The 27,203-nt window shown below is 40.1% G+C and overlaps 3 protein-coding genes across 4 annotated transcripts in view; 2 read left to right on the forward strand and 1 right to left on the reverse strand.

The window, feature by feature from the left end:
* Nucleotides 1–278: 278 nt before the first annotated feature.
* LOC115366276 (perforin-1-like) lies at nt 279–2,471 on the reverse strand. The gene is made up of 3 exons (XM_030061663.1): nt 2,445–2,471; nt 1,713–2,254; nt 279–1,478 (listed from the first exon to the last, which is right to left on the reverse strand). Exons 1-3 carry the CDS (start codon nt 2,445–2,447, stop codon nt 299–301), a joined length of 1,725 nt encoding a protein of 574 aa, XP_029917523.1. The 5' UTR covers nt 2,448–2,471; the 3' UTR covers nt 279–298.
* A 7,058-nt stretch (nt 2,472–9,529) lies between these two features.
* On the forward strand, nt 9,530–11,631 carry LOC115364609 (myeloid-associated differentiation marker homolog). Its single transcript, XM_030059120.1, has one exon. It carries the CDS (start codon nt 9,834–9,836, stop codon nt 10,755–10,757), a length of 924 nt encoding a protein of 307 aa, XP_029914980.1. The 5' UTR covers nt 9,530–9,833; the 3' UTR covers nt 10,758–11,631.
* A 426-nt stretch (nt 11,632–12,057) lies between these two features.
* LOC115360897 (testis-expressed protein 2-like) overlaps nt 12,058–27,203 on the forward strand; it is a 40,919-nt gene continuing 25,773 nt past the window's right edge. The window contains exons 1-3 of one of the 2 annotated variants that reach the window (XM_030054077.1): nt 12,058–12,247; nt 12,693–12,795; nt 19,612–19,747. The gene's annotated coding sequence lies outside the window, so the exon portion shown is untranslated. The remainder of the gene's footprint in view (nt 12,248–12,692; nt 12,796–19,611; nt 19,748–27,203) is intronic. The other variant, XM_030054085.1, reaches the window with a different exon arrangement.

A 27,203-nucleotide genomic window follows, 5' to 3' on the forward strand; every position in this document is an offset into this window, starting at 1 on the left:
AAAAAAAAAAATGGACAGACAGCTGTGTTGTCTTTGCTGATGCTTTACTGGCAGTTTGCAGCATTGATGTTACAAAGAAAGAGATGCAAGAAGTGATTTATCAAGATGGAGATTGTTACAGACATTTTTGATAATATTGGAAAAAAAATATAAGGATGGAAACTAAGGGTTTGCACATAGAAATCAAAAAAGATCAGATGGCAAATATACTCAATTAAGTAATAGCAAAATATTCATACAGAAACAGAGTAATAACCCATTTTTTCTTTCCTTCCAATCTTAACGAAGCATTCTGCAATCAGCCTGACTGCTTAAACCACTTAAACTGCTGCAGCCCACTCTCTCCAGCAAGGACTCCATTTCTGGTGTAGAAGACCTTGGCCAGCGAGGGCTCCATGGGAGAGGGGATGTGGTCTCTACATTGCGAACCTCCGAGACTTGGCGCACACACCACCATGTAGGTGAAGAAGAAGGTACCGTGTTTAAACATGCAGCTGTCGCTCCTTTTCCCACGGTGCAGATAAAATGAGCACTTGCCAAGGAGATCGCTGTTCCAGTATTTGTCTGCATCATAAACACTGAACTCAAGTTTGGTTGTCTGGTCTATTTTGATGGGTCCGAAGTCAAACATCTCTGGCCATTTAGGATTATCATTATTTAATATCATGGAGGTACGCTTTTCCTGATTTCCAAATTTGACCATCACTATACCATCTGTCTTACTCCATCTGTCACCGTACAGCTTCTCCGCAGACAGCCTGAACACCTTCAATCTTGCGAGGCCTTTCTCGGCAGGACAGCAGTTGGACTTGATGACCTGGTCACTGTTGCAGACACAAGCACAACGGTCCCTTGCGCTGGACCTGTGTCCCACCTTACAGGTTCTTGAGCATTTTTTTACTAGTGCATTGCTTATAATGTACTGCTTCAGTGCGTTCTTCAGTCCAGCACGGGCAGGATGATTTTTTCTCAGGATTGTGTGCAGGGGCTTCAGTTTGTAGCGGATCACATCAGGGATGGTTTTCAGTGAGTCCAACCAGCTGGAGTAGGCTTCGCGGTTTGCTTGTGCATTAAAGAGGAGATCAGCATCACTGACTTTTCCACCAGTGATTTCTGTGGTCCGCTCACTGAACCTGCTGTTGAAACTTTCGTTAGAGCCCATCTTCTTCTTCTTTTCCTGACAGTGTTTGTACATTGCACTCAGCCTGGCAGTGGCTGGAAATGTAGCCGAGGCTTCAACTGTCAAACAGTCCTTGACTTCTGTCTCTGTCAGTCCATTCATGGTGGCCTGGCAAGTCTTGATGGAAGTGAGTGAGCTCAGTGCCCCTCCCAGGATCACATGCATGATATAATGTGTACCATATGTGTCAATCACATGATAATATGCCGGCTTGGTTTTCTTTGAGTAAACTGAAGGAAGGGAATTGATGGCCTTATCAAATTCATGACTATGTGGAGGATCTGTTACCATTCTGTAGCTGCAAAGCACAGGGAGCATAAAATAAGGTTACAGTCCATGATATCAGTATATAAATATATATATAAATGTCATTAAATGTCATTATATTTGTATGTTGATGTTCATTATGCTCATTATAAGCCAAATGGCCCTAAAATCGAACATTTCTTACTTTATTCAGCAGCTGTGCACTAAATCAATAGGTAATGTCATTCACCTTATCAAATGCCCACATAGTTATGACTGTACTCACCTGTAGAAGCCACAGTTGACGGCATGGTGAAAAAAGGTATACATGTCCTGTTTAGACTTCTGCATTGCAAAGGTGGCTGCATTAGAGTGGGACCCTCCAAAGGCCACCCCAACACTGGCAGGGCCTGCAGGGATGTCAAGGCCAACTTTCCAATCATTGGTCACAGTCGATGTGGAGTCCTTGACAAGAGATTCGGCAGATTCGTAAAAAGTGCTGGACACCTGCATCTTACACTGGCTGAGGGCTCTCCAGTCCGCCATAGCAACTGGAATCTTCTGCTTGATGTTGTTCAGGTAGCTATTTCTGTACAGTATGCAAGTGCCATTGTCACGCTCCCATTTCTCAGTGTCGATGACATAGGCACCTTTGCGCTCCATCTTGACAATGTCAAAGCCCTCTCCTCCTAGATTGTGACCTGGGACAAATTCGGCATCTTTACACTCTTGCGGCGTACCGAGGAGGCGTTCTGTGAACTCACTCGACGGCAGACATGGAGGACTCCACGCCGAGCCCAGGAGAATGAGCAGCCACAGCCTTGCCATCTTGGTGAAAGAATGAACAGTGACAGAAGGAAAAACAGAATGGCTATAGAATCAAGTCAGTTACAGAATGCATTCTTTAAATACACAGCTTCAACATAAAAAATATTATTTTAAATAGATTATTTATAGATATATGGATTATTTATTTTATTTTAGATGAATTTGATATGAAAAATTATTAAATACAAACCATCCTTCTATCAAGTGTCTTACCTCCACAGTCAACTGTAGCTGTGTCCAGTTTCTTACCTTGTGTGACCTATATTAGCACCGTTGTGTTGGAGGTGGGGCGTATGACACACATCACATGGCAAGGCTTTTTTTTTTTTTGTGGTCTAATAGATGTATATGACTGCACTTTTTTTTTTTTTTTTAACTTCCTTCACACTCAAATATGGTAAGATAAAAAAGAGAAATAAATAAAGAGAGATGTAAAGCAGAAACTGTAACTTATTTATGACAGTGGAGCTTATTTAGATGAAAACATTTGACTTATTCAAGTTTTTGTCCAGTAGCTGAGGTGTAGAGCACTTCTACCTGTTGCAACGGTTACATTTTTATCTCTTTTTGCACTGTTTTGCCATCAGGGCCTTTGGCTTCGAAATTAAACAGCAAGTATTTTTTTTGGGAAATGGATAAAGTAATCACCGCATAATTTGTTTTTGCCTACATTTAGACACAAGAAAAGCTGTGAGAAACACACAGCAGAAAAGATAGACGTTCCTATGCGTCATCTTGGTAGGATTTGACAATATACAATGAGCGCCTGAGAGTTGTAACAATGTGAAAGTCACTTTGAATTGTGCTCAGCATAGATCCAGATTATATTCTGTTGTTGCCCATATATTCCTGGGATTTTCTCTCCTTGAATGTACTGCTAATAATTTCTGACCAGCATCCTCATCAACTAAGTACACTATATGGACACCTGCAGGAGCTTTTCTGACCTCCCATTCTAAATCCATAGGCATTAATATGGAGTTGGTCCCTTCCTCTACAGCTTTAACAGCTCCCACTCTTCTTGGAAGGCTTTCTACAAGATTTTGGAGTGTGTTTGTGGGAATTTTGGCCTGTTCATCCAGAGGAGCATTTGTGAGGTCACACATTGATGTTGGGCAAGAGGTCCTGGCTCACAATCTCTGTTCTAGTTCATCCCAAAGGTGTTTGATGGGGTTGAGGTCAAGGCTCTGCGTGGGCCAGTCAAGTTCTTGCACACCAAACTCATGCATGGCTAGCTGCTGGATTTTATACACCTGTGGCAGCGGGATTGAATGAAACACCTGAATTCAATGATTAAGAGGTGTGGCCCAGTATACTAGTATAGTGTATATGTGTTATCATAGTCATAAGTGAATGGGTAATTATATCAATCAGTCAATCAGTCATTCAGTTATCACTTCATAGTCAATCAGTCAGTCAATTATGAATTATTATCATGAGAACAAGTGCAGTACAACATGCTTAACATCCAGATTGTCAAATAACATATGGCACATAATAAAAAATGACAACACTAAAAAGAGGAACCATGCCAACAAAATTATACACTACCAGTCAAAAGTTTGGACACACCTTCTCATTCAATGTTTTTTCTTTATTTTTACTACTTTCTACATTGTAGATACATGCTGAAGACATCAGATATATGAAGCAAGATATATGGAATTATGTAGCAAAGAAAAAATTGTTAAATAACTCTAAACATGTTTTATATTTTAGATTCCTCAAAGTAGCCAGCCTTTGCTTTGTTGACAGCGCTGCAAACCCTTGGTTTTCACTTCACAGGTGTGCCTTGTCAGGGTTCATTTGTGGAGTTTCTTGCCTTCTTAAGGGGGTTGGGACCATCAGCTGTGTTGTGCAGAAGTCAGGTTGGTACACAGCCGACAGCCCTATTGGACAACTGTTAGAATTGATATTATGCAAAGAACCAAAGCTAAGTAAAGAGAAACGACAGCCCATCATTTAAGAACTGAAGGTCAGTCAGTCCGGAAAATTGCAAAAAACTTTGAATGTATCCCCAAGTGCAGTCGCAAAAACCATCAAGTAATACGACGAAACTGGCTCACATGAGGACCGACCCAGGAAAGGAAGACCAAGAGTCACCTCTGCTTCTGAGGACAAGTTCATCCGAGTCACCAGCCTCAGAAATCATAGGTTAACAGCACCACAGATTAGAGCCCAGATAAATGCCACACAAATTTTCTGGTGGCAGACACATCTCTACATCAACTGTGCAGAGGAGACTGCGCCAATCAGGCATTTATGGTCAAATAGCTGCTAAGAAACCACTGCTAAGGAGAGGCAACAAGCAGAAGAGATTTGTTTGGGCCAAGAAACACAAGGAATGGACATTAGACCAGTGGAAATCTGTGCTTTGGTCTGATGAGTCCAAATTTGAGATCTTTGGTTCCACCCATCGTGTCTTTGTGCGACACAGAAAAGGTGAACGTATGGATTCCACATGCCTGGTTCCCACCGTGAAGCATGGAGGAGGAGGTGTGATGGTGTGGGGGTGCTTTGCTGGTGATACTGTTGGGGATTTATTCAAAATTGAAGGCACACTGAACCAGCATGGCTACCACAGCATCCTGCAGCAACATGTCATCCCATCCAGTTTGCGTTTAGTTGGACGATCATTTATTTTTCAACAGGACAATGACCCCAAACACACCTCCAGGCTGTGCAACGGCTATTTGACCAAGAAGGAGAGAGATGGAGTGCTGCACCAGATGACCTGGCCTCCACAGTCACCGGACCTAAACCCAGTCCAGATGGTTTGGGATGAGATGGACCGCAGAGTGAAGGCAAAGGGGCCAACAAGTGCTCAGCATCTCTGGGAACTCCTTCAAGACTGTTGGAAAAGCATTTCAGGTGACTACCCCATGAAGCTCATCAAGAGAATGCCAAGAGTGTGCAAAGCAGTAATCAGAGCAAAGGGTGCTATATTTTGAAGAATCTAAAATATAAAACATGTTTTGAGTTATCTCATACTTTTTTGTTTACTACATGATTCCATATGTGTTCATTCATAGTTTTGATGCCTTCAGTGAGAATCTACAATGTAAATAGTCATGAAAATAAAGAAAAAACATGAAATGAGAAGGTGTGTCCAAACTTTTGACTGGTAGGTGTAATTATATACAATCGCATGTAAAAATCATGAAAATCTAATGAAAAATGTGAAAAAACAAAGTAGTACAAGATAGGCAGACTGAAAAAACAGAAGTACTATCAAAGTGGGATAACAACAACAGAAGTAAGAGAATAAAATAGTGGTCAGATGACAAAGAAATGAAAAGTCAAATAATAAAAAAAAAGAATTAAAGAATTTTAATCCTCATACTAAGACCTCAGAGAAGTACTATTGAAGAGAGATACAGTTTTGTGTATATTTGGAGAGACACAGGAAATGTACAGAACAGGCATGAAACCTTTCAGTGTGCAGGAGAATAATGTCATCACTACATGGATTATTATTCCAGCTCCAGCAAGGTCTCTGGGTCTTGCTTTCTTTTATCCCAACTTCTCAGAGTGGTTCAGATTGCAACGAGTGAATAAAGTCTTAACTGTTTTGTAGTGAGGTGTATTAAAAGAAACAAGAAGTGCAGAGCCAGACTGCAACACTTCACACCACACTCTCACAACCGCCACCTCCCCCCTACTTCCGATCACAGAGCAATGCCTTGTCAAAGATCAGAAAATATTTTGAAGTTGTGGTCATCTCTGGCTGAGCAAGTGTGTTGCACGAATGACCAACTGTGACAGCAAGAAATATTTATATCAAATATATAGCAAGAACAGTTCACAGATGCAAAGTGGGCATGGGTGCTGGTCACATGATGAGGATCGGCAACCAGGCTGGTTTCAGGAGCTGGTTTCAGGTGTGTTTCTATATGCCTGGTGGCTAATAGCACTGTGCCTTTTTAATTAATTTACTATTATTTTTTAGTTTTGTATATTTTATAGATGCATGATATTGTATTTTTTGCAGATATCCGAAATGCCAATATTTTCCAACTTTTTTGGCTAATTGTTGATGCCAACACTGATATGCACATATTTTTCCACATGATTGCATAGAACATCAAGTCTCTCCTGTAGTGGAATTAACATTATTATGCATGCTCTTAATGTGAAGGCCCACCGGCAGATACACACAAAATATACAGTGCTTTTCAAAATGTGCACATCACTGTGCAACCTAAGAAAAATACTTCAACTTAGGTTATGTAAAACATGCTATATTTATCTTTATCAGGGATGTACGATATTGGATTTTTTGCTGATATCTGATATGTCGATATTCAAGTCTTTATCGGCCAATATGACATGCCTATATTAACATGCATCCCTAGTTTTTTCTTAAGGGATCATACATCATATTTAAAATACATGCTGCTATTTGATGCACTGCACCAGAGTTAGCTAAGAGCTCATTTTCATCTGCAGACTCTTTGGCAGGTCATGGTTAAGAACATTATAAACGCAAATGACAAACACTAGAGCAAATACTGGAGACATAAAAGTAGATATTACATTAAATCACTCCCACTATCACAGTGAGAAACATGCAAACACAGTAACAGTGACAGATGAAACAAACAACAGTGCTAATGCATGCAAATATTACTAAGACTCATGTCACATACATAAAAGTAAAAACCATCACAGTTTGAAACATGCAGTACTAAAATCCTGCATCACATACAACAATAGACAATATCACAGTGGGAAAGCTGTCCACATTTAAAAACCATTTGGTGTGTAAGAGTGCAGAGATCAACTTAAATGCAGCATCAGTGATTACAGAAATGGGAAGCCTTTAGCCAAAAATTTTACCTTGGCTTTAAAGCAACTGATGGGATGAGATCCACGTTGTAGTGGCTTTAAAGGGACGCAGCTGCCTGCCCACATGCAGTGTGCTGAGAGGGTATAGTGCAACCTTTTATGGAACATATTCAGGATGATTTAAAGGTATTTACAGGACAAAATGAAACTAATATACCCAAGCAAGGAGTGGCCAAATTATTTCAAATTTTATTCACAAGACAATCATTTGAATTTTCACAATAAAAATTATACTCCTCCAGTATCTTGCAGTATCCGTCTCCAGCTTGTAATGCATGTGTTATAACAAGTAGAGGGAGGCAATGTGAACTGGACACAGTCATACTCAACAGATGCATACATGACCTCCTGTGTCACTTGATGAAACACTGTTAAACACAACAAACAGCATCAAACAAAATTCTGAACAATGACGAAAAATTGTGGAAGAGTTCAAATTGTTCTCAGTGAATTTTGTTTGTTTGCAGCAGGGTTGGTAGACTGGTATATGCTTTCTTCTTCTTCTTCTTCTTCTTCTTCTTCTTCTTCTTCTTCTTTTATAACTATAATGCTCTACAAAAGCAGCTCTGCTTGCCCTGTTCCCACACCACAGAGCCCTAAACATCACACATGTGGTCACAGTTTATTTTCTGTTCATGTCAGATGTTTCACACGGTGTCTTGTGTGGGCAGTCCCTTTTATTTGAAATGTTGATTTCATCAGGAAGCTTGATTTTTAGCTTGGCAGACATTTGTTTCTGGAGTTTATCCTATTGGTTGTGAAAGACTTTTATCATCCCAAATGTTGTAGGATTTTATGTGAGCCTTTAACTGAAGATAAAACATGAAATGCAAAATTCTTTGCAGATTTTCCTCTTGAAACTTCCATCACATTCATCTGTAAAGTATGTTTAGGTGGATTTACCCTCCATTGTAGTAGTTCAATGGTTCACATCCTGCCATTGCAATAAGAAAAAAAAAAAAAAAAAAAAAAAAGAACACAAATGTGGCATCCTTCTTTCATCTGCTCTACAGCACTCTGAGGCACCAAGAAAAGTTGTAATCTGCTTTTCCACCACAGAGAGACACTGTTTCCCAGCATGCAAGAGAGACTGGTATCTATAAGAGCATGATCACATGAACTTGTCACTGAATAAGTTGATTCTCTGATGAGTAAGAAACCCAGGATATCCTCTTATGCAAAATCATTCAGTGGACTAAATCATTTCATAGAGAAAGTGAGTAATAAGATCAGGGGAAACAGCTGCAGGGAAATGGCATATTTCATATTATTTGACTAAATCTTATCACTGTTGAACTGATGAGGTTATGGCTTTTATTGATTTGACAAGGAATGAATGCATAACCCCAATACACACTTCACAGACATGTTCCTCCATTGGCAGGTTATTGTTGTTTATCAGCTATCGTCTGTCTTTGTGGAGTGTGTCTTCTCCCCTCTGTCAAAACAAGAGTTTTTGAACTTGAGCTGTGTGACACGGGGGAATTGATGTATCCAGTGTCTATTTATAACACAGAGAGCAGGTGAGCCGATACACGGAGGCAAAGTGATTGTGTGGGATCTTCAGAGGGCTCTTTGTGCCTGTGTAAACACGCAGATACACACAGTGAACATACATGCATATGCACTCTGGGAAGATGCCGGCACATAAGCATAAACTTACACATTGATCCTACATACATGAAGGCTTTCAAGTGTGTCTGTAGGCGCACACATATATATACACAAATACATGCACAAAGACCAAAAAAATACATCTATATGTATATAACATCGCATACGTGCATGAATGTACATACACTCAGACAATACAGAATGAAAGATTTACAGCTTGCTGTTGGCACCCACACAGTCACAGATACACAAACACTCATTTTCATGCAGACATCTCAAACACACTTCCAAGTGTTGTCAATTGCAAAGGGAGGCGAGATGTTCTTCACAATATCAGATTCGTCTCCCCTGAGGGTAGAGCAGATCCATGCTCCACAACGAGCTCTTCTAAAAAACACTTCAATCAGATGATCTACACCATTCAACACATCAACAGATCATGCCCTCACACAAATGCTCCATGGGCCGCTTCAGACACCATGTAAACAACTATTCAGAGAACTCCCAGCGACCACATTTCATGCCTCCATCAGTGAGAATGAAGGGATCAAGACTGAGGCTGACAGGAACCTCTTGCCATATTAGTACAGTATATTGCCACTACCACAGAAAGAAGGAACAACATTTCATGAGAATCAAGAGTAGGAAGAAGATAACTTTGTTTGCATGCATTTTTTATTGTGGTCACCTGCACCTGCCTCCACAGTGAGACTGAAAGTGCACTGCTGCAGCCTCAAAAAGGAAGTAGGTGAGGCCTGTTCTGGCAGCGACGGTGCGACGAGAGATTGTGTAATGTAGAGTTTTGACTCATGCATAGGGGCAACGCAGAGAGAGACACGAGTTGATATGTGATTTTTCATGAGCGTGGCGTTCAAATGATTTTGTCTTTTTTGGATGCTTTTGGTGGTTTTTATCCTGGAGCGTGGCCTGGAGTAAATCTCCAAAACTTAAAATTACAGGGATTTTTTAGGAACGTTTTTGCAGCTGGATGATAAAGATTTTAAAGCACAGAACTTTTTTTCGATGAATTAGAGGAACCAAGACAGTTTCTTAGGTGAGACACCTACAAAAATCCTGTCTCTTGGGAGCTGAATCACTTAAATTCGACGAAGTGACAATGCCTGTGATTGTGCTAGAGGCCAGAGACTTTGCCAGTCCTCTCTTTCTGGTGCGGACATGGGCTCTCTTATCTGGCTGTCTCACTTTCAGCCTCGTGGCATCCCTGGAAGCCTCGGAATTAAATGGAACGCCGTCTGGACTTCACCAGATGACCACCTTCAGGATTTCCTGCATGTTTACGTGGTGTTTCTTCTTCATCTTTACCCTCCTCATCCATGTTCTCAACATCATCCAGTTTCACAGCCTCATCCCCATATCCTGGAAGAACCTGACCGTGACAGTGGCAGTCTTAGGTGCGCTGATGTGCCTCAGTGCTTCTGTGGTTTTCCCTTGGATTGTCATGGATCATGACCGGGCCTCGCCACATGCTGTGGTGGCTGCAGTGGCTTCCTGCCTCACCTCCCTGGCTTACACCTCTGAATCGTACGTGATTCGCAGCCAGGCTCAAGAGCAAAGGGGCTACATGGCCAGCATGCCTGGCCTCCTCAAGATACTCCAATTCTGGGGAGGCTGTCAGATGATACCTCTGCTTGTGGAGGCGGTCCATGGGTTCTCATCAACAGAAAATGGAAGGTCTGCCAGTGGAGTGGAGGGCTGGCAACTGTGGGTATCAGGGATGTCATATTGTCTCTGTGTCCTCATGTCCCTTGTTACTGTGGTGGTCATACTGGGTGACTGTACTGGACGATGTCTCATACCTTTTGACAGAATTTTGGCCACCTTCAGTCTGTCTGGGGTGTTGCTCTACATGGTTGCCACAGTGATTTGTTTTACCAAGGTAACGCGGCTCAGACATAACTCCACAAACGCTGATCCAGAGCTGGTTGTCCTGGAAACAGTGGTTGCCAGCATAACACTTTTAGCTTATACAGTGGACCTTGCCTGCTCTATTAAGCTACTGTGTGACAGGAGCCACGCATGAGCTAGCACAACAAGTTGATGGCATGTGAGGTTCAAACTCATCATATGCAGTCCTGAAATGTTAATAGGAAAAACATGTCTTGTATGCCAAGTATGTAAACGTGTGATTTGAATAGATGTTTTGGTAGAAATCACTCATGTGTAGACAAACTCAAGTAGACATGCTTGCCTTAGCTGTGAAATGCTGACACAATCTATGAGGACCAAACAGATTTGTCCATGCTAAACTAATAGTAATGTAAAGTGTTAAATTGATCATGCTGATTATGGCATATTGCGCTTATGGTAACTGGTGTTCCACAAGAGGGATTTGTTATGATAATTGTAAAAGTGCCACAAGTGACATTTATGGTGCAGTACATCATATTATGGCATATAACCACCAGACCTTTAGGGGGTGACTGTATTGAACCATAAGAAACAGCAGCCTGTGTAGCTATAAGCAAATATCACAACAATATGGTTCATATTCATAAGTATTAATTGATGATGTTAAGAATGTCAAACTCTTTGATGTACTTCATAGTTGAAAGCTGAGGTGCGAAATAATGAAGAAAAAATGTTTTAGTGCTATCACAACAAATTCCTAATCACTTTGAGTCTAATTTTACATGTTTCATACACTTCAAATACTGCCAGTGGAGGCGAGCACACTGAGTCATTATGACCAAAAAAAAAAAAAAAAAATCATGGAGAGTAACAGTTACCATTCATTTACACTAGATGGCAACGCTTTTATTACCATGCAACTTTATTCACGTCACAGGACTGGACTTCAAATGCAGAGTATAATGAATGTTTTGTACAGCTGAAAACACACTTGGTCTTATGATCAGTGGTTTATTGTAGATACCGTTTTTGAATAAAGACAACCTAATCAAGTGGAAGTAAAGCTAACTGATTGTGGTCTCTATTTATAGTGCATGACTGTGATCAAATGATCACCAAATCCGAAAAGAAAAGCACCCTTTAATTTCCTCTCGTTGTTTTCACTGAAGACACGCTGTTGGGTGAGCCTCTCCGTCACTTTTTGAAACAAGTGATTTTGGAAAAGTGATTAAAAAAATACACAACTTTTCCTTTTGTTACTTTTTATAATTGTTATGTTGCATCGAGAACATAGCGCTGCATGGTAATATCTTATTTACATTTTTACATTGTTTACCATCCCACATCTGCCCAGGCCTACTAAGCAATCTTAATGAAAAATCGATCGCCAGAGCGTGCCCGCACGGTGAGTCACTTATCCCACTGATCGGCTTCGATTACTTTGGCCTTAGGAGACACTCCAGCGTTTTTTCTTTCAGGAACTGTGAATTCAGTTAGTCAGTTGTCAACAGGCTGAGCGAGGAAACCAAGCGTAGAAACAGCCTCGTACGTGGAGCTGATAACACGCCGTTACGTTACCGTGTCGTTAAGAACCCGTCTTCGTTTACCGGACGGTCAGTCCTGTCGGCCCGCACACAGCAAAAATGAAGTCTCCCGGACACGGTAAGCTTTTTCTCTCCGACTTTGAACCGACCGTTTTTTTTTTTTCGGAGTCTCGTGTTTCGGTCAGTTGTGCTGTTTTTACATCAACATTTTTCTTCAAAATATGAAGTAAGACGGAAAAATAAAGGCAGAAAAGTCTAGAATGAGTTGGCGGTTAACGTTTCAGCTTATCAACACAAGACAGGCTTGTTTCACCACTTTAAGTTTAGTACACAAGACCTACCAGACAAGTTAGCATGTTTATATTGATGTGTACAGAACGACACCTGACTTTAACGGAATAGATGTTAAATGTATTGTTGTCGCGGTACACAGCTTTCTTTTAGGCTATTAGTCCTGTGGTCCGCCCACAAGCAAATATATGACTGTTACACATTTACATATGAACATTGTTTGCCTTGACGCCAACGAATCTGCCTGTGTGTTGCTGATGTGCTCTTCTCAGACGCCCCTCTGATCACGATGTGCATGTGAAACTCGACCCTGCAGTACTTTGCCAAAGGCAGATGCAAGTCCCAGGCTGGATTGAATGGCACTGATGCTACGAGGTAAGCACTTTGCCAGTAAATTTGAACTCATTATTGATCCGTTTCCTGAGCTACAAATGACCTTAGTGAGGGTAAAGACCAGAGAGAGGGGGAGAGAAGGAAGGCAAACACAGCCCAGGATAATATAGATCAAAGTAAGAATACACAGAGATCGATGTGCAGCTGGCACTCAGGCACCCCAAGAAAACTCAAGGACCTGCTCGTCCGCATCAAGTCATACTTCTCAGGTTAGTCATGATGATGGATGTCAAATGGTGATCATGAGTGTAGAATGTTAGTTTGCAGTCTGTATAATTAGTCAACATATCAGTGATGCTGTCATGTAAATTATTTAAGAATATGAGATGTATGTCTAGGTTAAGTGATACCTGCAGCAAAACTAACTTGCAGTGGCACTGGACTTCAAGCCATTGCAGATGGTTCTCTGTGGATCTGTGATCATCTCTGGCATTAGATGGGAGACTGCCCAGTGCCATTCAGGAATATCATTAAATTCAAAACCTTGAGTGAGTGTAGAGTGTCGTTTTGTGCTCAAATTTTTAGTATCGGTGTTGTCTATCCCCTGGCATGTGGGAGGCAAAAGTAAATAATGTAATGTGGTGTTTTACAGGTCTTTGTACAAACTGACCCCAAGGTAGATTTAAAATGCTGATTAACTTGCTGTACCAGGTTGTTATGCATAAGAGTCTCTTCCCATTGGTCTTGTAAGGTGTGGGACAGTTCTCCACTTTTTTTATGTAACATGTTTTGGCCTTTAGCTGATACTCTTATGTAGAGAAGCTCACGATACATGTTTACTTAAGTGTTCAGTGTCTTGCTTAGGGGCTTTTCAACAGATCATGTGGCTGTTTCAGGGACCAAACCTACAAGTTGATTTAGGGCCATGTCTCTACCCATCAGGCCACCCTGCTGCCCCAGAGAAACTTCTGTTGAGCCAGACAGATCTCAAACTTAGGGTCTTTGGACCCACTAACAGCCATGATATCCCTGGGGCCTAAGTTATGTGATGATGATTTATTGATCGCTAAATCTGTTATGGGGTGTGAAGAGATCCATATCCCCTATACCTTCAGGCCATGGCCCAGCCATGTATGTCAGCCCTTGTTTTACATTCTGCAGCCGGCCTCAAATCTTTGCCATCCTGGCTCTGGTAGAATGACCTTTCCACCACAGTCACTTCCCATCTTCTACAAAATCAACTCATGACTGCTCTCACTGAATCATTTTTATTCTTCACTACCCATTTTAATTGCACCCTAAAAATCCTTCTATCTCTCATTCTTTATTTTTGCAATCATTTTTTACATTTTCACACACACACACACATATATATGTGTAAATATATATATGTATATATATATATATATATACATATATGTATATATATATACATATATATGTATATATATATCCAAGGCATGTCAGCTGTGATCCTTGCATTGCAGTTTTGCTATCATGATCGCACTGTGCTTTGGATAGGACCACCAGCTAAATGCCTAAATTGCATGATATGATGGTTGGAGAGTCTTAGCTGATTCAGGTGTGTTTTCTCTCACCTTTGTAAATTAGTGAGTTAATGATCAACAGTTAATGGTGGAGAAAGTTTGGGATTTGCATAAATCGTAATTTCAGAGGCCTTTTTGTATTCTGTGAAGCATGATCTGTATGGTAGTATGTTCTTATTTCTTTCTTTAAAAAGATCATTATAGGCACTCATTCTTTGCAGTATTTTCATTTAGGAAAATAAACAATATTCCTATTTTTGTAAGGGCCCCGTCGGTTTCCCCCAGTGCACAGTGCGAATGTGGTGGGGGCCATAAAAGCTGTGAGGGAAGGGAAGGGAAGGGAAAGAGAGGCTTGTTTAAATACTATAAAGTGCGATCGGTACTTGTACATTTCTGATGATACATTAGATCTGCACTGAATTATGCATTCTTAGCCAGGCATGAATGGGCAACATTATTCTAGTTTATAAGATTTTCTTTGTTTCTGTTTATGAATGCAGCATTCTTCCATATGCCTTAGACATGTGTGATATTGACAAAAATAATATCTTCATATTTTTTGTTATTTTTGCCGTCAACGATAATTGATGATATTTTGCATCCCTCAAAAATGTGTGTAAATGTATTGAATTGTACTAGCTCACTCTTGTTAATAGTATGTTAAATGCTGTTAGTGATATTATCAAATCCATTGTTGTGGCAAAATATGAAACCCTCTGCAGTTTATGCTCCAGAGTTGGACGGCATGAATCACACAATTTAGGCAGAGCTATGTGACTGAAATATTTCTTGCTAGGCAGAGTATCCAAAGTAGTCAAAAGTTGTTTGAAAACATCTCTCTTAGCCGCTTGAATTGGCACCGTGCAATGTAACTGGTGACAGCGTTTGTTATTTCTTGCTATCTGTTGACCCTTCTTGTTGTAAGGCACTTTTTTGCAGAGTCACTCTGCCAAACTTTGCTGAGTGTGTTTCTGTTTTGCTGAGACCTCAGCTGGTCAGTCGTGGTCGATCGCTGACTCCTGAAGCTTTGCATATTCTTCATATTCTGTGCAGTGGTTAATTTGCAGACAGTGAAACAAGTTAGTTGTGGAGCTGCCTTTAACGGCAGCCACCTCCAGGCATAGTCTGCAGTCTCATGTCTTTTGAGGAACATTTGCCTTTTTGAAGCCAAACGACCTCCATGCGAGTGAGGATGATCCACATCTAGTAATGAAATCTAATCACGTCGATTCCAAAGCTGGTGGTGTTTGTGTTTAGTCTCCTGGTGCGGTTTGGTCACTCATTTTTAACTTCAGCCATGCAGGCAGCTACACTAGCTTAGCTTATTGTGATGCATTAAGACAGCATGTGTTCTTAATGGGCATGCGCAGTAGTCCGTCATACTTGGCTTGGTCATATGCAGTGAATGCATGTGGACTTTGAAAACATGTTTTGATTGTTTTTTGCAAAATTAGTATCATAGTCAGTCATAGTTTGTCATTTCGCACATTGTTAAAACAACAATTAAGACATTACTGTAGAGGATATATACCACACACCCCTAATATGCCTACATTCAAATCACCTATCTGGAAAGTGATGTTTCAATATTTTATATTTTTCAGTAAACAAGAAACTTTTTCAATTTAAAAAAAAAAAAGCTAGCCTTAATCGTTGGCTGGGAATTTCTCTGTTTTTAAGTGTGTTATTTTGTGCACCCACAATGATGATAAAATAATTGCAGCCTCACACAGTTTGAAAATTTAAGTCATCAGTTAAATTAAACTTGAAATTGCTTGTCCCCTAATTTAACAAATGGATCCATGCTGCAGATTCATAACTCCCTGAAAGCTATGAAGTCTCCACATATTGGAAAGAAAATGATGTAAAGTTGACTACTGGTAGGGAGGCTGTGAATAGACAGGCCATCATGTGGTCATCATGGACTCAGGTCTAGTTAAGTATGCTAAAAAAAAAAAAAAAAAAAGTGCCACAGACATTTTTCACTGTACCATGACATCCTCTGTGCTGAGGTGTCATACTGGAAAGGTTTAGTACAAGAGAAAGGTGTGGGTTTGATAGAGAAATGAAACGCAAAACAGAATTCCAACACCTGTAACAGACTCAAGGAAGCTTAGGATTTGAACAGCAGGTGCAGTGAAGGGAGATGTCACACTTTTGTGTCTCTCGGCAGCATAGCCGGTAGCATATCAAACTGATTTGGAGAGGATCAAGCCTTCATTTCCTCTCTGTGAGACTCTGTTAAAAATAAATGTGTGGCTAGCCTGTGGTGTACACGGTGACTGTTAACCATGACCACATGAAACATGCAGTGGTTGAAGTCTTGAGTGGATCTCACATCAATGTAGATTGAAAAGCTTGAGACTTCACACAAGAAAAGGTGCACTCGCTGCCTACATGACATTTTGACTGATTTGAGCTCAAGCTATGGCACCTTGTCATTTTGCCCTGGGAGCCAAATCATTTTGTCAACCATTTGTGCACTGCAGTAAATCTGTGTTGGTAGTACTCTTCAGCCCTACCCCCTCAGAGGTTTTTCTAAAGAATTCAATACTCAGATGAAGTGTGTCATGCTCAGTGAGCACGCTGACACAAGAAACATGTGCTGCTTATCATGCTCTGCATAAGAATCGGCCTACACCCTGTTGACTGTGCACCTGTTCATAGCCCTGACTCACTTCTTGGCCTCTCAGGTTCTTGTCAGTTCTAGCCTATTTTTATACAACTGCAAGTGTATAATTAGTTATTTTGGCCCAGCACAGCAATCACCTCTAAAGAGACTGAGTCTGCATCCATTGTAGCCTCAACTTGATGTTAGGTCTATCTTGCAATCATGGCCATGCATTTTCCTGGCTGAGCTTTTATCTTTTTCTTTATGGTTCACTATAATTCCAGTTCACCACATAAGGCCATTAAGTCTACTTAATAAGAAAAATAAATGAAATGATTAAAAAAAAAAAAAAAAAAACAGGCTGTAAGTTTTTGCTGTTTTTCCATTGTGACTCTGGAATGTCATCCAGATCTGTGAGATAAGAAACTCCCTGTCCTGCCTAATTCACTTCCTGTTTTGTTATATGCCTACATGATGACGCCTGTGCTCTTAAATATTTTTATTCATCATTGTTTTCAGGCTGCTGACACAGACCTGGATTCAGTTGAAGACAGACTTCTCCTCTTACCTACTTGGCTGATATTTGTATAGCACAGCCTCCTTGTTGGATAGTACAGTGGAGATAGACATGAAGGGAGAAGAACGTGTGAGATGATATGTGATTAAGGTCAAGGTTGTATTCAACCTTGTACCCAAACACCTTGGCCAAACTGAGCCACCATTGCGCCTCAACATGGCTTTTTTAAATTGATTTTTATTCACACCTACTGGTGTAGCATGAGATCACTATTTAAGACACACTGTTCTCCAGTAAGTAAAAGTAATGGCACTTACTTTCATTGCAGTTTTACTTTCGTCAACCATTATGATGACAAAATATTTACGACCCTTTTTTCATGACGAAGATGGGACGAAGACAAGCTAAAAATAGCTCTTCGATGATGGAAACATAACGAGATGTGTGTGTATTTTCGTCATGACGAGACGAGACGGGACAAAAATGTTAGTAGGTGGTGTAGTGGACTTTCAAAATGCATTATTTCCTCCAATTGTGCGTGCAATCTGTCTGCCAAAAGCTCAAAATATAAGGAACGCATCCTGTGGCTTGTTTGGTTGAGAATGTGTGCATCCGCACATACAGCCTCATTTACACTGTGGTGTACACCAGAGACGTACAGTGAGCCCACAGCAATCGCAGTCGTGTTCACCGTGCATATCCGTCCTATGACACAGTATAAATGAGGCTACCAGGCAGCCTGCGCACACAAGCACGGTAACACACGGGTGATGGTGATGGACTTGCACTTACAAGTCAGCAAATTTGCCTGACCTAAAACAAACATGTAAATATAGACTGGGGTTGTATATTTTGATGTCTGTTAAGTTTTACATCCTAATAGTCAAATGCATCTTCTAAATTATAGTGGCACAGTACAGTCAGGGTCTGGTTCTTAGAAATAAAGCCACGATCGAAAAGAAAGAATGTTTTGTTTCTTGTCTGTCTTTGTGTAATGACAATTCATTCCACTGTTATCAATTTCACATGTGTGTAATGTACAATCCTGAGTATATCATTTTTTATTTTATTTTATTTTATTTTTTTAAAGTTTATTCGTATGATAAACCTGTTGAGTTGTCACAAACTCGTTTTCGAGGGGGTCCCATCATTATCATTAAGTACTGCATGGTTGCATTTCATCTCCACTGATGGGAGAATCTACCTGTATTGGCATGATTCAATTAGTTTAAACGTTAAAGACGTGTGTGTGTATGTGTATCTGTGTGTGTGTGTGTGTGTGTGTGTGTGTGTGTGTGTGTGTGTGTGTGTGTGTGTGTGTATGTCTAAAAGACTTAAGACTAAGACTAAAATCTTTTTAATTTTCGTCGACTAAGACCACTAAAACTATTAAGGACAGTAATGACTAAAATGTTACTAAGACTACTAAGCATTTTCATCAAGAAGACTAAAACTAAAATTAAAATGGCTGTCAAAATTAACACTGTTTCATTGCAACTCATCTTTCCTGTCATGCACCCTATGGCAAGCTTTCTGCTTTATATGTCTGCACAGCCTTGATTGAGGCATTTGCTTTGTTTCACATCTCTGTTTTAGCTTTTAGAAATCTGATTTCCTATAAGAAATGTACATTTCTTCTGAAATCTGAAATGCTTCTTTTCTGAGGTGATGGCCTTGCTAGACAAGTGATGGTCTTTCTCCATAAAAGCTGGCCCAACTTGATGCATCAGAGGTTTAGCTAAGCAGTGGTGTAAAGCAGTGCAAAAACATTAAGCCTAGCCCACTGTCACATGAGTGTGCATTACGGAGGCGTCACAAACTGTAATGTTTATCAGAGCAATGTCCAGGGTTTTAAAGGACGTGTGATCTTTCCAGAATTCCACACCGGGGTGTGTCTTTGTGGATTTCTGCCAGTGGATCTTTTCTCAGCTCTGAGAGGGGAACAGCCACTGCCTCATCAGAAAGACACTTATTGCTCACAGGCCAGTGTGACACCTACAAAGCCACAATATTTTTCACTGATAAATCACTATAGTGTTGTGGCTGTGCTGTTGTTATCTTCATCAGTTTGCCATGACTGTAACAAGGGCACCAAAGCTGCCATTCAAGGTTGAAGACATTTGTAAGTCTTTTGCTTTTTACCTAAGCATTGCTTCTTCTGAGATTCCTCTTCATCTGTTCAGTTGTCAGAGGACATCAGTGTTCATGCAGACAGGTGCTGCTCCCACTCCCATCCCACTACTGAAATAATGACCATTACTGAGGCATCAGGAGAACGCGTCAGCCCACCAGCCAGCAGCGATTACAGGCCTGTCTCAGGTACTGTGTCTCCATTGTTTGCTGGCAGTACCATTCATCTTGCTACCACTGTCATAATAATCACTTGTTTATAGAGGAAGCAGACAGAGTAGAGGTGGTGGGAAGACATATAAATATAGCCTGTCTATAAATATTACTTCAGAGTTACCATTTCTCATTTGAAACTGAGACAGTGCTCACAAAGCTACAGTATGTTCACAGGCGGCATTTCAGTTGAGAGGGAAAAAAATCTGGCAAAAATAGAGATGTTTCAGCATCAGAGAATTCAGCTTTTGTTTTAATTTCATCCTGGAGGCGCAGTGCAGCTGTCTTTTATCAAAGATTAGCCATTCCTTTAGAAATTCAAGCAGGCCTTCACCGTGGGCTACATGATAAGTCTGGACTAGAACGATGTAACTCAGTCTCTCATTAGTCACCCTCGCTATTGATCACAGTGTAGTCTATAGTCACTGTGATTTGGTTGAGCTATGTCTTGCCCAGTTGATTTTTTTTGTACAGTATTTTAAACAGTACATGCATGCTAAACTCACAGTACTCTAGACTCTGCTCATTCTCAATTATGTTTATATTTGTCTTTACTGTTGTTGCAGGGCTGCACAGCTGTCACTAAAATTAGAATGCTAATTGTTTCACTAGATTTGCTGATCAAAATTAATTTCAGTAATTACTTGTGATGAAACAGAAGCACTTTTTGTAGAACTTTTGGCATCTTATATCAACACTTTGATGATTTCAATTTACATCAGATCTTCTCAATTATATGTGCCTGTCATTAATCATGGAAACTAAAACAGCACTATGGAATTACAGAAAAATAACTGCAGACCTTCAATACAGTATTCCTGGATTTTGTTTCATTCTTTTTCCCTTTGCGAGGTAGCTTTTCATCAGTGTTCGAGGTCTCATGGTTGCCTTGGAAGTCTGCTGTTGTGGAACTGTATTGAGTGGCAGGAAAATTTAATTACTCCAGACAGATAAGGCAGCCAGTCAGACATGTGGTGCATGTCGTCAGCCAACTAAAGAAAAGGGAAAAAAAAAAACAAAAAAAAAAAAACAAGGACTGATTTCTACAGAGAAAAGAACTACAGCTTCATTCTGCTGTGGCAGCAGTAAAGTGTATGTAATTGTGTGTCTCTCTCCATCTCCCCACAGAGGCTCTACATGTCATTGTGTATTTGCGGCAGTAATGCAGTGTGTGTTGTAATATGGTGACATTTGTCTAGAATTAGGACTGATTTTAGGAAACAGAAGAGTCTATTTAGAGAGATAGCAGGGAGTCAGAGTCAATTGCTCCCCTGGGTGCTACCAGATGTGGCTAGCTAGGACAGATTGCCGCCCCAAAGGCCTGGATAAAGACTGCAGCTTTGCATAGCATTCACATGTTGGCTGGAAGGCTTGTTTTTGTAAATAGATGGAATAAATCTTTTGTTACCTACAAGCCTACTGGGCTATCTGCCAGGGGTTTTCCATTGCCCCGAATTGCACCAGAAATGGTCTTGCTGCTGAGTTTCTTTCCCCATCTTTCTTTCCCCTCTGTGTTAATAAAGGTCAGTAGAGTGTAACGAGAGCAAAGGTATATGCCTCCAAAATGTTTGTGTGATTCATCCAATAGATTTTCCCCCTGCTATTTAATATTTAATGTGCTTCTTACAGATGTAATATCCTACCATTAGAAGATGTAAACCAATATAAAATTAAAACTACAATTTTTTTTTTAAAGAAATTCCTCCACAAATCAGAACATAATCAAACCAACCTGTCAGAAGCATATGCCATGGCTTTATCAAAAGAAACCTACACCTCCTTTGTTTATTGACAACACTGAGTGAATCTAAAACTCTCCTTTGTTCCTTCAACCTGTGACTTGTTCTAATAGGAAATCCTTATGAATAGCCACACCCCTTCAGGGTTCGTATTTTGTAGCTATTTTTAAGGGCTAGGACAGATATTTTAGAAAAATGAAATGCAACAAAAACTAAACAATGCAAAGATAGACAATAGGAACTAAAATGTCTGCTTGCAAAAGTAACTCAAATTCAGCCAAATAATCTAAATTCATCAGCTGTTATATTTGGCCAAACAAAATCAGGTACTAGCGCCACACTCCATATACTAAAGGCACAAGTATTAGAAAACTAAGTAAAACTGATCATCTATGAGAAATCAAAGCTAATCGAGAACAAGCTAAAAATGAGCTGAGAATTAACAGACTACAGTTGTCCCTCGCTATAACGCGGTTCACCTTTTGCGGCCTCGCAGTTTCGCGGATTTTTTTAGTGCAATTTTGCATGTTTTTTTTTGTTTGTTTGTTTTTTTTTGTTTTTTTTTTACAACGCATTGTGTTCTGCGTCCTGATTGGCTAAGGGACTATAGACCATAGTCAATCAATCTCCTCCGTGCTGTGTCTCCTGTACAGTACAGAATGCGTTCATTCTATAATACTGGACTTATTTTTCTACGAAGGTTTGAACTTTGAGAGTTTTTAAACAAGAGAGAAAAGTGAGAAAATGTAAATGCCTGTCTGAGAAAAGTGTATAAGGTGTGTAGTGAGGTGTTTTACAGCCTTAAAACATCTATAATAATTGTAAAAAAATAAAGCTGACTACTTAGCGGATTTCGTCTATTGCGGGTTATTTTTAGAATGTAACTCCCGCGATAAACGAGGGACCACTGTATACTAAATGGAAATCAAATTTGAGAATAAAGTAAGAACTAGCAAAAGTATGATAACCCTGCTGCAGACATGTCTCTCTGGTAGCTGCTGGTGTTATGGCTGAATGGGCCTGTGTCAGTAACTGGAGCAGAGAGGCGTATCCCAGTGCTTAATCCGTGTCACAGTTTTGCCACTGCTGCAGTTCATTCAAATATAATGAGGCCTTGTTGGTGGGTTTAAGCAGTTAAGTGAGAAGTGCATTATTTAACATGAACAAGGTTGGGGTCAGTGAACTCACTTGGTCTGAAGCAGATATAACCTCACAAGGTATTCAGCAACACAAGGCTTCTATCTGCAGAAACATCCTAGCAAGTTACAGGAGTGGATTTTATATTGGCCTTATTAACTTCTGAGTTGGGGTTGTTAAACTAGGCTCTATCTTGTATGAAAGCACTGTCTCTTGCTCATCGTGGTGTCCTGCAACAAGTGCCCTTGTCTTGGTGGGCACACTGTCACATGATTTCCACAAGTCCTGTCTCACTGTTGTGATTCACAACAACTGAACCATCACTCACAGTAACTGAGTAATCTGACTCTTCTGGTAAGCCATTTGAAAACAAGTGCTGTTTTATCCAAGGCCTTTTCATCAGAGTGCTTAAATATGTGTCAAAAAGAGGAATTGTGTCCATTAATTTCCTATACCAATAATTGGGTAATCCTCTGATGAGAATTATTTAGGCAAAAGATAGGGCTGCGTTATCTACTTCTTATTAGCATTTTGCAGTAGATAGAATGTGATTCAAATGGCCCTGTTGCTCTTCCAAGCAAGCATCGACATCAACACATGGCTTGGATGTTGCAGATGTTGTCGGTGGATGACAGTGAGTTTTACATTTCGGTTGTCAAGTGGAGACTTCCCATCATAGATTTTTGTCTCTGTGAAAAGGTCTTGTTTATCCTGTATTTTAGAGTTTGTTTAGAAAACAGGTATTCACCTCTCGTTGCAGGCTGGTAGCATAAAATGAAAACGAATTTATGTCGCTTCACAAAGGAAGTGAACATCATGAATGCTTGGTTGGCAAAAAAAAAAAAAAAAAAAAAACACTTTTACAAGCCGGCTATTCTACATTTTAAAAGCAGAAAGGTAAACATTGAGGTTTTTGTTTTTTTTTTTCAAAGCCAGGTGTAGCATTTCAGAAATATATTTTACTAGATGTAAAACAAGCACAACTACCATCAATTGTGGCTTGACATTCATCATGGTCTTACTCTGCTCTGATCCTGTCACCTTCACAGGTTATTTTTATCCTGTCAGTTAGTTCTCCAGTTTTTACAGTTGCTTATGTGTTGAAATGCACACACGCACACACACCTTTCACAGGGTATTATTCTGAGGGCAGTTACCGAAAACCACACACCCTGTTCTATTAACAACCGCACAAACAGCGATGACTTCAGTGTTCACTAAGAAGCCTCTTACACACAGGAGAGTGTGTGTACACTGTTTTTTCACATATACCCACACTTTTGTCACTAGAGGCATATATTTTCACACTGGGGTAAAACTGTTAGTTTCAAACAGCTTTGTACAGTAAGGTGCTACTCCACCACACATTTTATGATCACTTGCTGGTCTCTTTGTTGGCGCTCTTTTCACGCACAGTCCTAGTTTGAGAGAACAGACTTGCCCTAACATAATGCTGTTATCGTATAGAAAGCTTGTATCTTAAATTATTATTATTGTTGTTGATTAATTGATTTAGGAAAGTCTTGTTATTTCCTTTCAGAATTAAAGAATTAATCATAGGAAGTGCTTTTAATTGGGGCCCAAGAGTAACAGGAGTCATTCATCAGATTTAAAAGTATGTAAAAGTTCAAATCGAGTAAGAAAAACGACAGCAACAAAAAGACCCATGAGCTTTAACCAGACAGAAAGAAGCCTGAGAAAAGCGGAATAGCATTTTCAACAGCAGCCATACAAAATAAAACTGGCACATTGTCGTTTTGCAGGCAATAACTTAATCTATGTAGTGCATCAATAAAATGCAATTATCTTGTTTCTGTGACAAAGTCTAGGAGGACTTGGAGACAGTTGATACTGATGATGATCTCACTGCTCCACATTCCTCTCCCCGCCTGTCCCGCCAGTTCTGCATACCTGAGAACAGTTTCTGTTCTATTGTGTGGCTGTTGTTTTCTTACCCTAGAACCCATCATCAGGAAGGGATTTGAGAAATGCATAAACTAGCCTAACTGCTTCTCAGTCACACAAATGCTCCATCACGCAAACACGAGCGCACAAAAACACACAGACACTCACATATTGGTCTCAGCTAATGCAGTTAGTCTCAGTCAGCACTAACACACTGCTCTGCTCACTTCAGTCAGCTGCTATCTTCTTCTTTTGTCTTGTGTGTGTGTGTGTGTGTGTGTGTGTGTGTGTGTGTGTGTGTGTGTGTGTGTGTGTGTGTGTGTGTGTGTGTGTGTGTGTGTGTGCATATAACATTTGACCCAAAAACATCTTGGCCCTAAGATTATAGGTCATGCAGGTAGTTTTTAACCACCAAGGTCAATGTAAAAAGCATGTAATCTATGGAGTAAGAATTTTCAGCATTTACCGCATCATATGAATTCCAGGAAGTGTTTATGGGCAAACAGGTGTCTTGTCCTTTCTGGCAGTACACATCTACATTCACCAATCAACCTTCAGCAGGGTGGAAAAAGGAGGTGGATAGAGTCAAACCGAGGTGTGTAGCGGATTATGGTTATTTGAGTGTTTATGATTCTGTAACCCTAAAACCTGGAAGCATAACCAAAATCTTTCAGACTAATAAATTAAGATTTTTTTCCCCAATTTATTTGAATTTTATTCTAAAGTTACAAAAATTAAACATACTGTGCCAAAGCCATAGGATTACTTTTTCACTTTAAGACAAGGGCAGGTTACATAGCCGACTTCCATTCACAATCTTGTGTAATGAGAAAGATCCCCCCCACCAGCACCTTTATATGACATGGAAATATCTTAAACAATGTAGTAAATTTACTTCTTGATAACAAGCCAGATGAAGAGGGGTGGGGGTCATTAGCTACATTGTCAGCATAGAAAGCCATTACTTCTGTACATAAACAGCAGAGTATAGACTGGGATTGCCTTTAATCCCTGGCTTGACAACCTGGATCAGGTATAGTGGTCTGGGATTTCATATTATCTTCCCCCAGGGAATTGTGTATGCTGTGTTAGTCATACATAATAGCAGGGAGAACACAGGGTCGGTGTTGTTGAATTCTTGAAGGAAGCACAACTGTAAATTTTTCGTCTGTCAAACACTGATAAAGCCATGGGATATGCTGAGTCACAATTCTGTGAATCTTTATGATCTTTACTGTCAAATAATCCCCAAAACAACAAAGCTGTCCTTTTGCAAGCCGTCTGTCTCATAGTTTGTGTCTCATCTTATTGTTTCTGTACTTACAAATTTCCTCTGAGTGCCTCTAGAATAATCCCAGTGATGTCATCTGAAACAGCAGTGTTTGACATTTGAGATGCTCCGAGGGGGCCGGCATGTGGTATTGCACTGGCAGAAAGCAATGGGCAGGATGACTTGCAAAAATGCCCTCACTGGGTAGTTAATGAGCTGCAAAGGAAATGCTGTCAGCCAGATCTACTGACATTTTAGGCCCTACATACAATTAGGAGATAGTGGAGTCCCAGACTTTGGGCAGGTTGACTCTTAACTCATTGTTCATATTTTAAGCAAAAGAACAACCACAAACGATAAATAAAAGAATTTCCTGGTTTTATGCAGACAAGCAAGATTTTTCAGCTCCAAAAAACAAAGTAAAAAGCGTTAGCCTTGATCATTGTCTATTGTTGAAGAGTTAATGTGTTGTGGTGTTCCCCAGATGGCATCTTCTTTCCCTGAGACCCATAGCAGCAATTTCCCACAACAGTTCTGTTTATTATGGTTCAGGGCCCATTCCCGAGTGAGCTGTGAATAGAGCCATTGACTGATATTTGTTTTCTTACTGGTCCAAGGCAGTGTCTTCTGGTTAGGAGTCAAACACACAAGTGGAAATGGAGAACATTTCCCCAAGCAAAGTTCATTAGATTTTAATGCACGCTATCAAAAACAAAAACTATTCCACCACCTCACTCAGATTAAATTAAGTAGTCATTGTAAAAACTGCAGTTTGACCTTTGACCCTACTGAAGTAATGAAGTCCTGTTTACATTTCAAGATGTGTTTTGTTGACCAGACAACAAGTCCAAAGTCAGTGGTGTAGACATATTGAGAGAATGTTGGGTCAGCAAATTAGGTCAGTCTACTTTCCAAATCACTCATTATCTGCACCATCACAGTTGGGAAGCCAAGTGAGATTACTGATTCAAGTCTTGGCCTTCATAACAAACACTGTAGCTTTCTCAATTAACAGTCTGTAGTCTACATTCTGCAGTCTTAGTTTGGCCCTTTTTGCCAATAATTTTTTTGTCTGTGAGAATCATTTTCAAATTTTTCTAATGCGTTTTCTCATTTTTCTTTTTTCCCCACAGTTGCTCCAATATAGTTTTTCCACATTTGTTGCCTTGATATGTTGATATGTTTACACTTGATCTTGTAGCAGTAATAAAATTTACTTAGTATACTACCAAAGTGAGGGACAAAATGGAGAAAATTAACCTGCTTGGCTAAGATATGTGATATCTGGGTTGTGATATGATAGGAAAGAAGAAGAGAAAGGACAATGTGATATCATTGTCCTTTCTCTTCAGTTGTTACTGTATCTCCCTGCTTTGATCTG

This window comes from Myripristis murdjan, chromosome 1 (assembly GCF_902150065.1).
Source record: "Myripristis murdjan chromosome 1, fMyrMur1.1, whole genome shotgun sequence".
In the NCBI taxonomy this organism is placed as follows: domain Eukaryota; kingdom Metazoa; phylum Chordata; class Actinopteri; order Holocentriformes; family Holocentridae; genus Myripristis; species Myripristis murdjan.

Coding starts and splice junctions, on each gene's coding strand:
- LOC115366276 (XM_030061663.1), bottom strand. Junction 1,479..1,712: donor GTCAACTGTGGCTTCTACAG/GTGAGTACAGTC, acceptor TGTGCTTTGCAG/CTACAGAATGGTAACAGATC.
- LOC115364609 (XM_030059120.1), top strand. CDS start 9,834: ATGCCTGTGATTGTGCTAGAGGCCAGAGACTTTGCCAGTCCTCTCTTT.